At 43.3% G+C, this 13329-nt stretch overlaps 1 protein-coding gene across 7 annotated transcripts in view; it reads right to left on the bottom strand.

The window, feature by feature from the left end:
* SSH1 (slingshot protein phosphatase 1) overlaps positions 1 to 13329 on the bottom strand; it is a 75094-nt gene that overhangs the window by 45284 nt on the left and 16481 nt on the right. For 2 of the 7 annotated variants that reach the window (XM_053588990.1, XM_053588989.1), the window contains exon 1: positions 1320 to 1512. The exons of 2 other annotated variants lie outside the window; for them this stretch is intronic. In XM_053588990.1, the coding sequence (XP_053444965.1) occupies positions 1320 to 1462 (143 nt within the window). In that variant the 5' untranslated portion in view covers positions 1463 to 1512. Of the gene's footprint in view, positions 1 to 362; positions 686 to 1319; positions 1513 to 13329 lie in introns of those variants that run through there. 3 more of the 7 variants (XM_053588991.1, XM_053588984.1, XM_053588986.1) reach the window with 3 other exon arrangements.

The raw sequence follows: 13329 nt of genomic DNA, 5'->3' as shown, positions 1-13329 counted from the left end.
AGTGGGGCACAGATCACTTACTACTTATTCTCACCAAAATTCTAAAGATCTGCGCAAGACAACTCTAAAATAAAACCCATGAAAATTCAACAACAATAAGTTCAGAGAAGCAACTGAGAAAACCCCTTCAAGTCAACATCAAACCTCTCTTTTGTTTCTAAATTAAATAAAAAAAAAAAAAATTCTTACTGACCAGAAACCCTTCCGCCCCCCAAGCACTCTAGAAATAGCCAAACCATTAACAGTGACCTTTGCCTTGGAAATCAGGGCCAAAAATTCCCCTTGATTTCCCTTACATTTTCTTTGGGAAAAAAGGGAACAATGTAAAAAAAATAGGCTGGGTTTACCCCATGATCACTTACAAGGCCGTTGTTCCTCCTCAGTGTTCCCAGACTGGTAAGAATCACAGCCTCTTCCTCTACACATGAAGTCAGGGGACTGCAGTAACTGGGGCCTTAGAACACTCTACCTCTGTTCCCCCATGACAAATGATAACAGGCATTTATGATAAAGAAGCCCAAGCAGCACACTGTCCCAAAGCTGTGAGATCACCCTGCAGTCTTTCCTGCAAATACGGTAAGGGGATAAAGCAGGAGGAAAACCACAGGAGATGGCGCTTGGGGGATAGGGTGGGAGGCCACAGAGCATGGTCAGTCACAGGATTTATGAAAACATGATGCAGATACTCTTCGTGACCTGGCTTCCCGTCTTCAGTTGTGAGCTCACTCCACGCCCAGAGCCTCACACGCCCTCTGTGCGGCTGATTCAATTGCTATTTCCGACGGTCAGAGCTTTATGTGGTTTTATGTGGTTCTTTCTCTCTGCCAGGCTGCTAATGCCAACAGGCACAGTTCCCTGCTGGGGAAGTTCTTTAAGGAATCCATGTTGGTGAGGGTGCACACACTTTACTAAGTACCCATCGCAAGGAAGGTGAGACCCACAAACCATCTACCTACAGAAAAATCAGCCTTCTCACCAAAGATTCTAGTGTCCTAAAAAGAGTGACTGAAGTTACACAAGGTCAGACCCAGACAAAGTAGACCATCTTGCTCCATTCCGTTAAGAAAAATCTTGATGAGGGATTTGGCCACTGCCCTGTCTACCATCAGCCTCAACGCTTTTATCTCCACAACACAAATACATTCTCAGCTATTCAGGAAGCCTTTATAAGATTAAAGTTTCTACAAAGCATTGAAGACAAGACAAAAATCTCAATCAATGTTCCTCCTAAAACCCCAAATCCTCAGAATATAAACAGCCACTATCATCCAGAAACCAATACACGGTAGGAAAACAGAAACGAGGGTGGTAATACATACTAATTTGGGCTGGAAACCTCTGAACAGCAGAAGTACTGAGTTGGCTGAAGGAAGATGCAGAAGTCAGTGAAATAAAATAGGTTCGTGACTGCCGTAGTGACATCTTTAATGCCCCCTTGAACTTTCTGCAGAGGTGCCGCCATCCAGTCCCAACACAAAGCAGAAAAGGCTGGGAAGGAGCCAGTGAGCCCTTCACAGGAGCTGTGGCGTGGAGTCCCCACCCAAAGAGCAAATGGCTTCTTGTGGAACTCTTGTCTTCCCCTGATAGTTTGGCTTAAAAAGGCCCTTGTCCCAGCACATCCTGATGAAAGAGGGCCATTCAGAGGGAGCAAAACAACTAAAGTTCCTCCACTCACTTTACTCCTACGGACTTTTCTGTAGGCTTTAGGAACAAGCCATAGGGTGTGAGGGAAAGTAGCTGGCCACCAAGGAACCAACCCCGAGCAACGAGACCCCCTTCTGCTTAAAATCAACATATTAAAGGCTGTCTCTTTCTTTCAAATCATCCATTCACCCAACAGAGGGGGCAGCTGCCAGTTAGTTATTATGCATTTTCAAAGCACTTTTACATTCTGAAAATTCTGTGAGGCTATTATTAGTCACCTAATAATAGCTACTTCCAGGGACACTCCAGGTAGAGGGAACCTCATATACAGACAAGGAGGAATAGAACTTTGGGATACCAAGGTCTGAAAGAGTGGTGACATGGGGATGTGATCCTGAAACCTGATATGTTCTGATAGTCCTTTATAGGGCTTTAGCCCTATATTCTACATAATGCAAATATGTGGCTCTCTGAACAAGTGAGAACCCTGTTTTTATCAAGAAGGGCAGGGTGGCACCTGTGGCTCAAAGGAGTAGGGCACCAGCCCCATATACTGGAGGTTGTGGGTTCAAACCCAGCTCGGGCCAAAAACTGCAAAAAAAAAAAAAAAGAAGGGCAAAGATAACCATCCTTTTAAAGCAGCGGTTCTCAACCTGTGGGTCACGACCCCTTTGTAACAATGAAAATACATCCTGCATATCAGATATTTACATGACAATTCGTAACAGTAGCAAAATTACAGTTACGAAGTAGCAACGAAAATAATTTTATGGTTAGGAGTCACCACAACATCAGGAACTGTATTAAAGGGTAGTAACATTAGGAGGCATCAGGAAGGTTGAGAACTACTGTTTTAAAGGAAGAAGTTCGGGCGGCGCCTGTGGCTCAGTCGGTAGGGCGCCGGCCCCATATACCGAGGGTGACGGGTTCAAATCCGGCCCCGGCCAAACTGCAACCAAAAAATAGCCGGGCGTTGTGGCGGGCGCCTGTAGTCCCAGCTACTCAGGAGGCTGAGGCAAGAGAATCGCTTAAGCCCAGGAGTTGGAGGTTGCTGTGAGCTGTGTGAGGCCACGGCACTCTACCAAGGGCCATAAAGTGAGACTCTGTCTCTACAAAAAAAAAAAAAAGGAAGAAGTTCATACACGGGTGATTTGGATGTGTGACATGACACTTAGAAACATAATGTCTTTAAGAACAAAAACAGTAGAAGCAGAAATATCACACTACAGAATATCATGTGAATACCCCTGATTATACATTATTCAAACAACCTAGGAAACCTCAAGGACATATTCATACCCAGCAAATCACCTTAGGAGAATTTAATTCAGAAGGTCTTGTGATTAATTGTAGGCATCAGCTTTTTTAAAAGTTCCAGAGGTGCTTCTGGTGCATAGCCAAGGTTAAGAAACCTAGGATTAAATAACAGCAGAAGACACAGAGAAAACTCGCTTCTCCCACGGGCTTCATGAAAATACAATACGTATGGGGAGTGATATTTTATGCTGGTAAAAGATAACACCAACAAAAATGCATAATCCTCTCAAAAGGGTAGTAACTACCAGATACTTTGAGCATCATAAATGTTCTTGTCTTCTAAAGGAGGCCAATGATGACAGCCATAACAACAAATTGGACCTTTGATAAACTCAGCTGTGGACAAAACATTCTGGTGAATGTTAAACTCATTTGATCTTTATGGAACGCTATAAGGTAGACCAAGGAGGCATCAGTATGCCGATTTTTTACCTAAGGAAATACAGAGTTATTTAAATGGTATGATTTTAGAATTCCTGATGCTGTATCTCACCAAAAACTCAGAGAATATGAGCCTAAAGTAGAGGCTCTGTCAAGGATCCCAAATTGACTCAGCTGGCTGAGATTAAATGACTTGCTTTTACATGGACAGAATTCACCCTTCACTGCACTCAGGTCTGCATGGTGATTGCTGAGGGGGTTGTGGTTTGTCCCTTGAACTTGATTCTAAGAAAAAAAGGAATTGATGTAAAGTTGTTACTAAAGAAAAGATGCGTCCCCAGGAGCATTCGAGAGAGGAAGTTCTCATAATTCAATTCAGACTAACAAGTATTTACTGGGTGTCCACTGTGTCTGGCCTGGGAATTCAGTAATGAAACCGACATGAGTCCTTCTCTAGCACATTACAGTCTAGATTTTTAATCAGTATGACACGAAATTTTTTTTTTTTTTGAGACAGAGTTTCACTATGTTGCCCTTGGTAGAGTGCCGTGACATCACAGCTCACAGCAACCTCAAACTCTTAGGCTAAAGCGATTCTCTTGCCTCAGCCTCCCAAGCAGCTGGGGTTATAGGTGCCCGCCACAACGTCAGCTATTTTGGGTTGCAGTTGGTCATTGTTTAGCAGGCCTGGGCAAGGCTGGAACCCGCCATCTCCAGGTTTATGTGGCTGGCACCCTACTCACTGAGCTACGGGCGCTGAGCCATGACATGAAAGTTTTTAAAGATCATTAATTATTTTCATAAGAAGTTCAAAGCACAGTAAGCATATTCTTTTTGTTAACTCCTTTTTTGATCAACACAAGCGTGCCATGAAAATTTAACTATAGGTTCATGTGTGCTGTGAGATAAAAAAGGTTGACAAACACTGGTCTAGCAGGACAGACAGACACAGGACAATGATGCCAATATAATGCAGCAAGTTCCACAGCAGAAAAATATATAGGGTGCCGCAGATGCACATGCACACAGGGGTGTGGGGGGTCCCCTGAGAAGAAATGATACAGAGCAAGGCCTCCAAAAGATCAGTAAACAGAGAGGTCTGGGGAGCAGGAAAGTCAGATTATGTGATACATACCCTATAGCAAACTGAGAAGGATTTGGTTCCTGTCGTAAAAGGCCCCCTTACATTATTCCTAAACGTGACTTTATAAATTCTGCTTTATACATTGGTTCCTTATAAGTTCGGTTAGCATAAATCAGTTAGTTTCTCAGAACTTGATCATCCCTCAGTGATCTCATAAATTCAAGTTTCATAATGTGTAAACTTAAGAACCAAACCTCAGGCTTGTGGCTGAGTTGTCAACATAAACAAGTTCTCAGAGCTTGAATGCCTGGTATACCACAGGCACTTGGTGCATATCATTTTAAACAAGTAAAGAATAGCTAAACAGTGTTCTATAGTTTACAGAGGGCTTATCTCTACATCTTTTCCCTCTTCATTCTTACAATTCCATTCTTCTGATGAAAGACCCAAGATTAGAAGATAAATATGGGACAACACATGGGAGAAGATGACTGAGAAGCTCCAAGTTCAGTGCTCTCAATGCAGAATTAATTCATAGGTCAGAGGGCAGGACCATCAGACCTGCAGCAATAGTAGGAACAGCGCATCAAGCTGACGAAGACAGATTGACCTCAAAACCACTACTGGTGATGTTTAGGCAGGCTCAGAACCCCATTCCCAGCCAAGTGAAGTTTATAAAGAAATAAAGAAGATGGAAGGCAGGTGGGATGGAAAATTCTTTCCATAGTTCTCCCACAGGCTCTTCTTTCATTTTGAACTCATGTTTAAAAAGACGCAGAGAGCCTGAGTTGTACCAAGGTCTTGTTCTTTTTTTTATTTTGTGCTTCACAGTGCAATCTGGCAGGGCCTTATTCCAAATACTGTTCTTCCGGGCATAAGAAAACAAGTAACTCTAGAAACACACCTGTCAACCGAAGCTTCTCAAACGGTTCCTCTGAACACAGAATGCTGAGGACACAGAGATTCCAGCTCTGCGGGCATTAGACTGCGGTCACAGACCAGAAATGCTGGCAGGGCTTATTACAAATATCTGTGCTGCTGGGGCATGTATTGTTTGGCTAGAAGGCGTAGGCTTCTCTTAGAGAGAAGGAATGTTCAAAATATTTCAGACAGTAAGAGACATTCTCTGGGCCAGCTACACAGCTCTCCTTCGCACTAACGGGTAGGAGCAAGCAGCTAAACTGACCAGCAAGCTTGCAAAAGCAGAATTTATATTTTCCTACATAACTAAAGACTGCAAATGATGTGCCCTGACCTGGCTCTGTAAGCCTCAGGTCCCTGGAAGCTGGAGCTAGAGCTTCTTTCTCCCTGCATCTGGTTTATCAGCATCTAAGGCCCTGGAACGAGGGCAGAAGATATAAAAGCTGTATTGTGCAGGAAATGCTACAGCAGCAATGACAATCTAGCCAGCCAGAAGTAACAGGCACATGAAGGAAATGTTTTGAAACAACTCAAGAATTCCAAGAACAGGGTATCTCAACAGAGCCAAGTTCTCGTGTTGGTATGAAGCCCCAGGCCATATTCATTAGTTATCAAGTCCTAACTTTGTCAAGGGCTCCTCCTTCCCAGCTTCTCAGTCACCACCCCAGTTTGGGCTCTCCTTACCTCCATGAGCCAGGCAATGTCTACCCTGCCCCACTGTGTACCTGGCTCTATGCCTGGTACTCAGGATGTCCCTGCAGGACAGGGCTGACCAAAAGAATGCACATACTCTCTATCCACGCTGTCCAACACGGTAGTCACCAGCCATGTGCATCTGCTGAATGCTTATAATGCAGTATGTGTGACCAAGGGCCTGAATTTATCACTTTATATCATTTTAATTAATTTAATTTCTTTTCTTTTCTTTTTTTTTTTGAGACAGAGTCTCACTTTATCACCCCCTGGTAGAGTGCTGTGGAGTCATTACTCAGAGTAACCTCAGACTCTGTGGGCTGAAGAGATTCTCTTGCCTCCACCTCCTGAGTAGCTGGGACTACAGGCAGCTCCCACAACGCTTGATTATTTTTAGAGATGGGGGTCTCACTCTAGCTCAGGCTGGTCTCGAACCTGTGTGCTCAGGCAATCCACCCGCCTTGGCCTCCCGGAGTGCTGGGATAACTAATTAATTTAATTAGCCACACAGGCTAGCAGCTAAGGTACAGAACAGCACAGCTCCAGAAGCTGGCAGCCTCATTTAAATGAGAGCAGGGGTCTCCCTGGCCTCTGCCTCTGGCCTCTAATTCACTCTGAAACTTCTTAACCATTGCTCTCATAACAGATATAGGACAATCACGCCAGTATAATGCAGCAAGTTCCACGGAAGAAGAATATATTTTTCCAGCCTTTCATTTTGAACTCATGTTTAAAAAGACATAGACAGCCTGAGTTGTACCAAGCTCTTGTTCTTTTTTTTATTTGATGCCTGAGCTTAGAGTTCCAAAACAATATATATTTTCCAGCCTCAGAAATTTCAATAATGTGACAACATCTATAGAGTCCAAACTCTTTGTACTCACTTTCTATGGTAGCTACAATTAGCCATTATGTCATCAACCTGAATTTCATTCATCTGACATTCTCTGACTTCAAGGAACTTATGAGACAGTATATTAAGAACCATTCGTGTATTACCTCTTACCCTAGTTCTCCCATTCTCTGTGCCACACATTTTCTGCTCTGCCCTGGGCTACGCAATTGTTCTCCTAAACCCTTCTACTTTGGTAATCCGTTCACAGCCTCCTTCCTCCCCCAGGTGCCTCCCCACACCGTGACTGTCTTCAGTGTTCCTGTCTTCTCCAGGAAGTCTTCCCCCCGCCCCCGCCCTAGCTGCAAGTCACAGCTCCTCCCTTTCAGTATCTTCTAGTACCTTATCTCACCTCCATGGTGAAGAAACTGAGGCTTAGAGGTTAAATCACTTGTTCAATAAATATAGCAGGAATTCAAATAAATGAGGATGGAAAATACAGTATTTGAGGGAGGTAGGACTTTTTGAATCTGAGGGTTCTGCAGAACTGACTTTGGGACTTGAGCATCCAGAGATTTTGGTATCCTCAGCGGGGAGGGGGACCTCCAGAACCAATCCTCATAAATAACAAGTGATGAGTGTACTTAGAACGTGGTAGGAACCCAAGTTACCTGCCTTCCAGATCGTGTTCTGTGACTCATCCTTCTACTGACTTGTGGTGAAGTCATCTTCCTGCAAGCATATTTTAGCAATGGGATGCAACGCAATGCACATAATTTTTAAATCTCTGTCTGTGCCTGCAGTATAGTAAATTCAAAGTAAAAACTGGTATGCACTGGCTGTGCTGTTCTCCTCCCCAGTTTCAAAGCATGTTTTCTGATGAGCTTGCTCCATGTTGCAGGGACATTGGGTGTTCACCACACACAGGATGAACCAGACAACAAATAAGACTCAGGGCATCAATGCTGTGAGTGAGTTAGTTACAGCCACCTAAAGGTCAGGTCCTCTTAGCAACTGAGTACTTTGAACAACACAATACAGCTAACTTCTCCACACTGCTGTGAGCACCTTAAGAGGTAAGGTCATGACTTCTCTGTTTCAGGATCCCTCTCAGTGCGTAGAACATAGAGGGCACACAAATGTAATGATAAAAATACACGTTTTTGTTGAGTATCATGCCAAGTACATTACGCGCAGTAGCTAATTGAATCCTCAGCATCCATCTATGCAGGTTTTATACAAGGGAACGAGACTCAGAGAAGTTAAGTCATTTGCCCAAGTTCACCCACAATCAAGAAATGGCAAAGCTGCAAGAGGAGAGTGGAGACCTCAGCTCTTTTTTTTTTTTTACGATGTTTTTTTCTTTTATTAAATCATAGCTGTGTACATTAATGCAATCGTGGGGTGCAATGTGCTGGTTCTATATACAATTTGAAATACTTTCATCAAACTAGTTAACATAGCCTTCATGGCATTTTCTTGGTTACTGTGTTAAGACATTTGTATTCACATTTAGTAAATTTCACATGTATCCTTGTAAGATGCACCATAGGTGTGGTAAAAGCAATCATTCTCCCTCCACCATTCCTCCCCCCTCCCCTCCCTCTCCCCTTTCCCCATAATCTTAAGCTATAACCCAGTCATATGAAAGCTATAAATTGGTTTCATAGTAGGGCTGAGTAAATTGAATAATTTTTCTTCCATTCTTGAGATACTTTGCTAAGAAGAATATGTTCCAGCTCCATCCATGTAAACATGAAAGAGGTAAAGTCTCCATCTTTTTTAAGGCTGCATAATATTCCATGGTGTACATATACCACAATTTATTAATCCATCCATGGGTTGATGGGCACTTGGGCTTCTTCATGACTTAGCAATTATGAATTGGGCTGCAATAAACATTCTGGTACAAATATCTTTGTTATAATGTGATTTTTGGTCTTCTGGATATATACCCAGTAGAGGTACTGTAGGATCGAATGGCAGGTGTATTTTTAGATCCCTAAGTTTTCTCCAAACATCTTTCCAAAAGGAACATATTAGTTTGCATTCCCACTAGCAGTGTAGAAGTGTTCCCTTTTCTCCACATCCATGCCAACAACTCTGGTTTTGGAATTTTGTGATGTGGGCTAATCTTACTAGAGTTAGATGGTATCTCAAAGTAGTTTTGATTTGCTTTCTCTGATGATGAAGGATGATGAGCATTTTTTCATGTCTGTAGGCCATGTGCTTGTCTTCTTTAGAGAAGTTTCTCTTCAAGTCCCTTGCCCAGCCTGCGATGGGATCACTTGTTCTTTTCTTGCTAATACATTTGAGTTCTCTGTGGATTCTGGTTATTAAACCTTTGTTGAAGACATAGCCTGCAAATACCTTCTCCCATTCTGAGGGCTGTCTGCTTGCTTTACTTACTGTGTTCTTGGCTGTGCAGAAGCTTTTTAATTTGATCAGGTCCCAGTAATGTATTTTTGGTGTTGCTTCAATTGCCCGGGGGAGGGGTCCTCCTCATAAAAAACTTGCGCAGGCCAATTTCTTCAAGTCTTTTCCCTGCACTTTCTTCTAGTATTTTTATAGTTTCATGTCTTAAGTTTAAATGTTTCTTTCTTTTTTTTTTTTTGTAGAGACAGAGTCTCACTTTATGGCCCTGGGTAGAGTGCCGTGGCATCACACAACTCACAGCAACCTCCAACTCCTGGGCTTAAGTGATTCTCTTGCCTCAGTCTCCCAAGTAGCTGGGACTACAGGCGCCCGCCACAACGCCCGGCTATTTTTTTGGTTGCAATTCAGCAGGGGCCAGGTTTGAATCCGCCACCCTTGGTATATGGGGCCGGCGCCTTACTGAGCCACAGGCGCCGCCCCTTAAGTTTAAATGTTTAATCCAGTGAGTCTATCTTAGTTAATGGTAAAAAGTGTCGGTCCAGTTTCAGTCTTCTACAGGTCATCAGCCAGTTCACTCGGCACCATTTGTTAATTAGGCAATTTTTTCCCCACTGAATGTTTTTAATTGGCTTGTCAAAGATCAAATAACAAGTAAGTAGCTGGGTTCATCTCTTGGTTCTCTATTCTGTTCCATACATCTACCTCTCTGCTTTTGTGCCAGTACCATGCTGTTTTGATCACTATCGATTTATAGTATAGTCTGAGGTCTGGTAGCATGATTCCTCCTGCTGTGTTTTTATTTCTGAGTAATGTCTTGGCTATTCGAGGTTTTTTCTGATTCCATATAAAACGAAGTATTATTTTTTCGAGATCTTTAAAGTATGACAGTGGAGCTTTAATAGGGATTGCATTAAAATTGTATATTGCTTTGGGTAGTATGGACATTTTAACAATGTTGATTCTTCCCAGCCATGAGCATGGTATGTTTTTCCATTTGTTTTCAGCTATTTCTTTTCTTAGAGTTTTATAGTTTTTTAGCCAGGAGCATGGTATGTTTTTCCATTTGTTTTCAGCTATTTCTTTTCTTAGAGTTTTATAGTTCTCTTTATAGAAATCTTTCACGTCCTTTGTTAGGTAAACACCCAAATATTTCATCTTCTTTGGCACTACTGTGAACAGAATAGAATCCTTGACTATTTTTTCAGCATGACTATTGTTGGTATATATAAAGGCTACAGATTTATGAGTGTTGATTTTGTAACCTGAGATGCTGCTGTATTCCTTGATCACTTCAAAGAGTTTTGTAGTAGAATCCCTAGTGTTTTCGAGATATACAATCATATCATCTGCGAAGAGTGAAAGTTTGATCTCTTCTGACCCTATGTGGATACCCTTGATGGCCTCTTCTTGCCTAATTGCAATGGCTAAGACTTCCATTACAATGTTAAAAAGCAGTGGAGACAATGGGCAACCCAGAAGGAGAGTTAAAGGAGTAAGCTGATGGTTTGGAGCTGAGCCAAGAGAGAAGGTTGAATAACGCACATCAACCCTGCTGAGGTGAGCAGGTACAGAATCCATTGCCAAGTTGACGGGAGTCCCCTCCCCTATGAGAACAGCTATACTCCATACAAACAAGCGAGCAGAGTTCAGATCCCCTCTTATTTTATCCCATGGGAAAGACCCTCTAAAAACCAGAACTCCTTCCCTAGAGAGGACTTACAAATGTGCCATGGCATTCTCTCTCCAGGCATAAAACTGTATAAAACTGTACATATTCTCTACTTGCAATTCTGAACTCCAAGCACTCCCCTCTACTCTCACCCCAAGGTCTGGAGGCCTGTCCCCATGGAATCCAGATTCTTGGGCATTTTCTCGAGAGGTGTGGACAGGGCATGGGCTGTTGCAGGTCTGTGCTGATTCTGTGGCACGGAGTAAGGAGAAGACGGTGAACTGAGGGAACCCTATGGGAGAGGGAGAGGCGGTGCCCTGCGGCACACAGCAGCAGCAGCAGTGGCAGAGGGAACAACAGGGCTCACACCCCTGGGGATATTTTGAGGAGACCTCAGCTCTTAAGCACTGATTTTCAGTTGAACTGAGACCTTGGGAAAATAAAGTGTCAAAACAATCTGCTTCTGTTTACCGACAATTCAGACCTAAAATCATCTGTAGAGGCAGAGCAGGGCAGTGAAGACATACACATTAAGGAGGGAGTGTGGTATCCCAAACCAGGGCTCCCAACAACAAGGAAGGTACAGAGGGCATCCCTGCAGGGAGGGGTGGCAAGAGAAATGGAGGTGCCCAGAGGTGGGGGCAAAGCAAATACACACACACTCCAGGGATGATGGCCAGGGACAATACAAGCATGAAAAGAGAAAATGCGAATGAACCCCAAGGTACTGGATCAGAACTGAGGGTATCAGTTTGAACTCTATCACCTGGGCTAGAGCATAGCAGCAGCATCATAGCTTACCACAACCCCAAATTTCTGAGCTCAAGAGTTCCTCCTGCCTTGGCCTCCCAAGAAGCTGGGACTATAGGTAGGTACCACCATGCCTGGCTAGTTTTTCTATTTTTTTATGGAGATGGGGTCTCATTATATTGCTCAGGCTGGTCTTAACCTCCTGGCATCAAGCAATCAATCCTCCCACCTCAGCCTCCCAGAGTAGTAGGATTACAGGAATGAGCCACTGCACTAGCCCTCAATATATTAATAAACAGATAATGAAATAAATACAGATTTGATGTGTGCATGTACATATGTAGGTATGCACATACGAAAATTCCCTTGTTCTACCCACTGAAAGCCCTGTGTCTAGCAATGCCCCAATAGCAACAAGTGTACCTACGTTGGCTCCTAAATTCCATTCCCCACTAAAAGGCACCAGGACTCCATGGATAAATGGTTGATTCCAGAGGTGGGTAGGCACAGTACAAAATGAAGCCTGGAACATCTGCTGCCAGAAACCAAGGAAGTGCTTAAAGAATGACATGGACTTGTCAAAGGGACATGGAAGCCAGCTTCAATGAGATCCCACTGGCTAAATTGGACACGATTTAAAAACTGAAGTCAGTAATATAATTGACAGATTATGACTCACTGAATAAAATAGAAAAACAGGAGTCCATACAAACACAAACAGACTCAAAAGTACTATAATTTTAAAGCCCCCACCCACTTAGAGACAAGTTCTTATTCTATTGCCCAAGCATGAAGGCAGTGGTGTCATTATAGCTCACTGGAGTCTCAAATTGCCAGGCTCAAGCAATACTCCTGCCTCAGCCTCCTAAGTAGCTAGGACTACAGGGGTATGCCCACACTTGGCTGATTTTTCTATTTTTTGTAGAGATGAAGTCTTACTATGTTCCTCAGGCTGGTCCTGAGTAAGACTCCTGACCTCAAGCAATCCTCCTGCCTTAGCCTTCCAAAGTGCTAGTTACATGTGTGAGCCGCCAGGCCCAGCCAAGAAGAACTTAATGATGACAGGGAAAAGAATAACTGTACAGTAGAGAAGCCCACTAAAACCCACCCAAGTGACCAAAGTGAATGTCACCACAGTGGGACACAAGGAAATCACATGCCACTTGGTGGGACTCAACGAGGACACTATTAAAGAATCACTCGTGTGCTATTCCCACCAAGGAAGCATAGCCTGGATAAAATCACAAGGAATATCAGACACACCACACTGAGGGACATTTTACAAAATGACATTGCTGGGCACATGTATCTGGGACATAACAGCCAAAAAAGATTGAAAAACGTTCCAGACTGCAGGAGACCTAGAGAAAGGACAACTAAATGCAGTCAGCAATCCTGAACTGGATCCTTTCACAAAAGGACGTCATGGGGACATATGGCGAATCTTGCATGGGTCTGAGGATGAGACGCTAGGACTGCATGGGGTTAATGTTCTGCACGGAAGGCTGTATTGGGGTCTGTGGGAGAAAGCCCTTGCTTGTACTCTAAGTACAATGGAGCAACGGGTTGGCAACTTACTCTCAAACTTATCAGAAAAAGGTTCTTTGCCCTATATTTGCAACTTCTCTGTACGTTTGAAATTATTTCAAAATTTAATAAAAT

This window comes from Nycticebus coucang, chromosome 4 (assembly GCF_027406575.1).
Source record: "Nycticebus coucang isolate mNycCou1 chromosome 4, mNycCou1.pri, whole genome shotgun sequence".
NCBI classification, from domain to species: domain Eukaryota; kingdom Metazoa; phylum Chordata; class Mammalia; order Primates; family Lorisidae; genus Nycticebus; species Nycticebus coucang.
The sequence above is the reverse complement of the archived record's forward strand: the minus strand, read 5'-3'. Positions and strand labels throughout refer to the sequence as shown.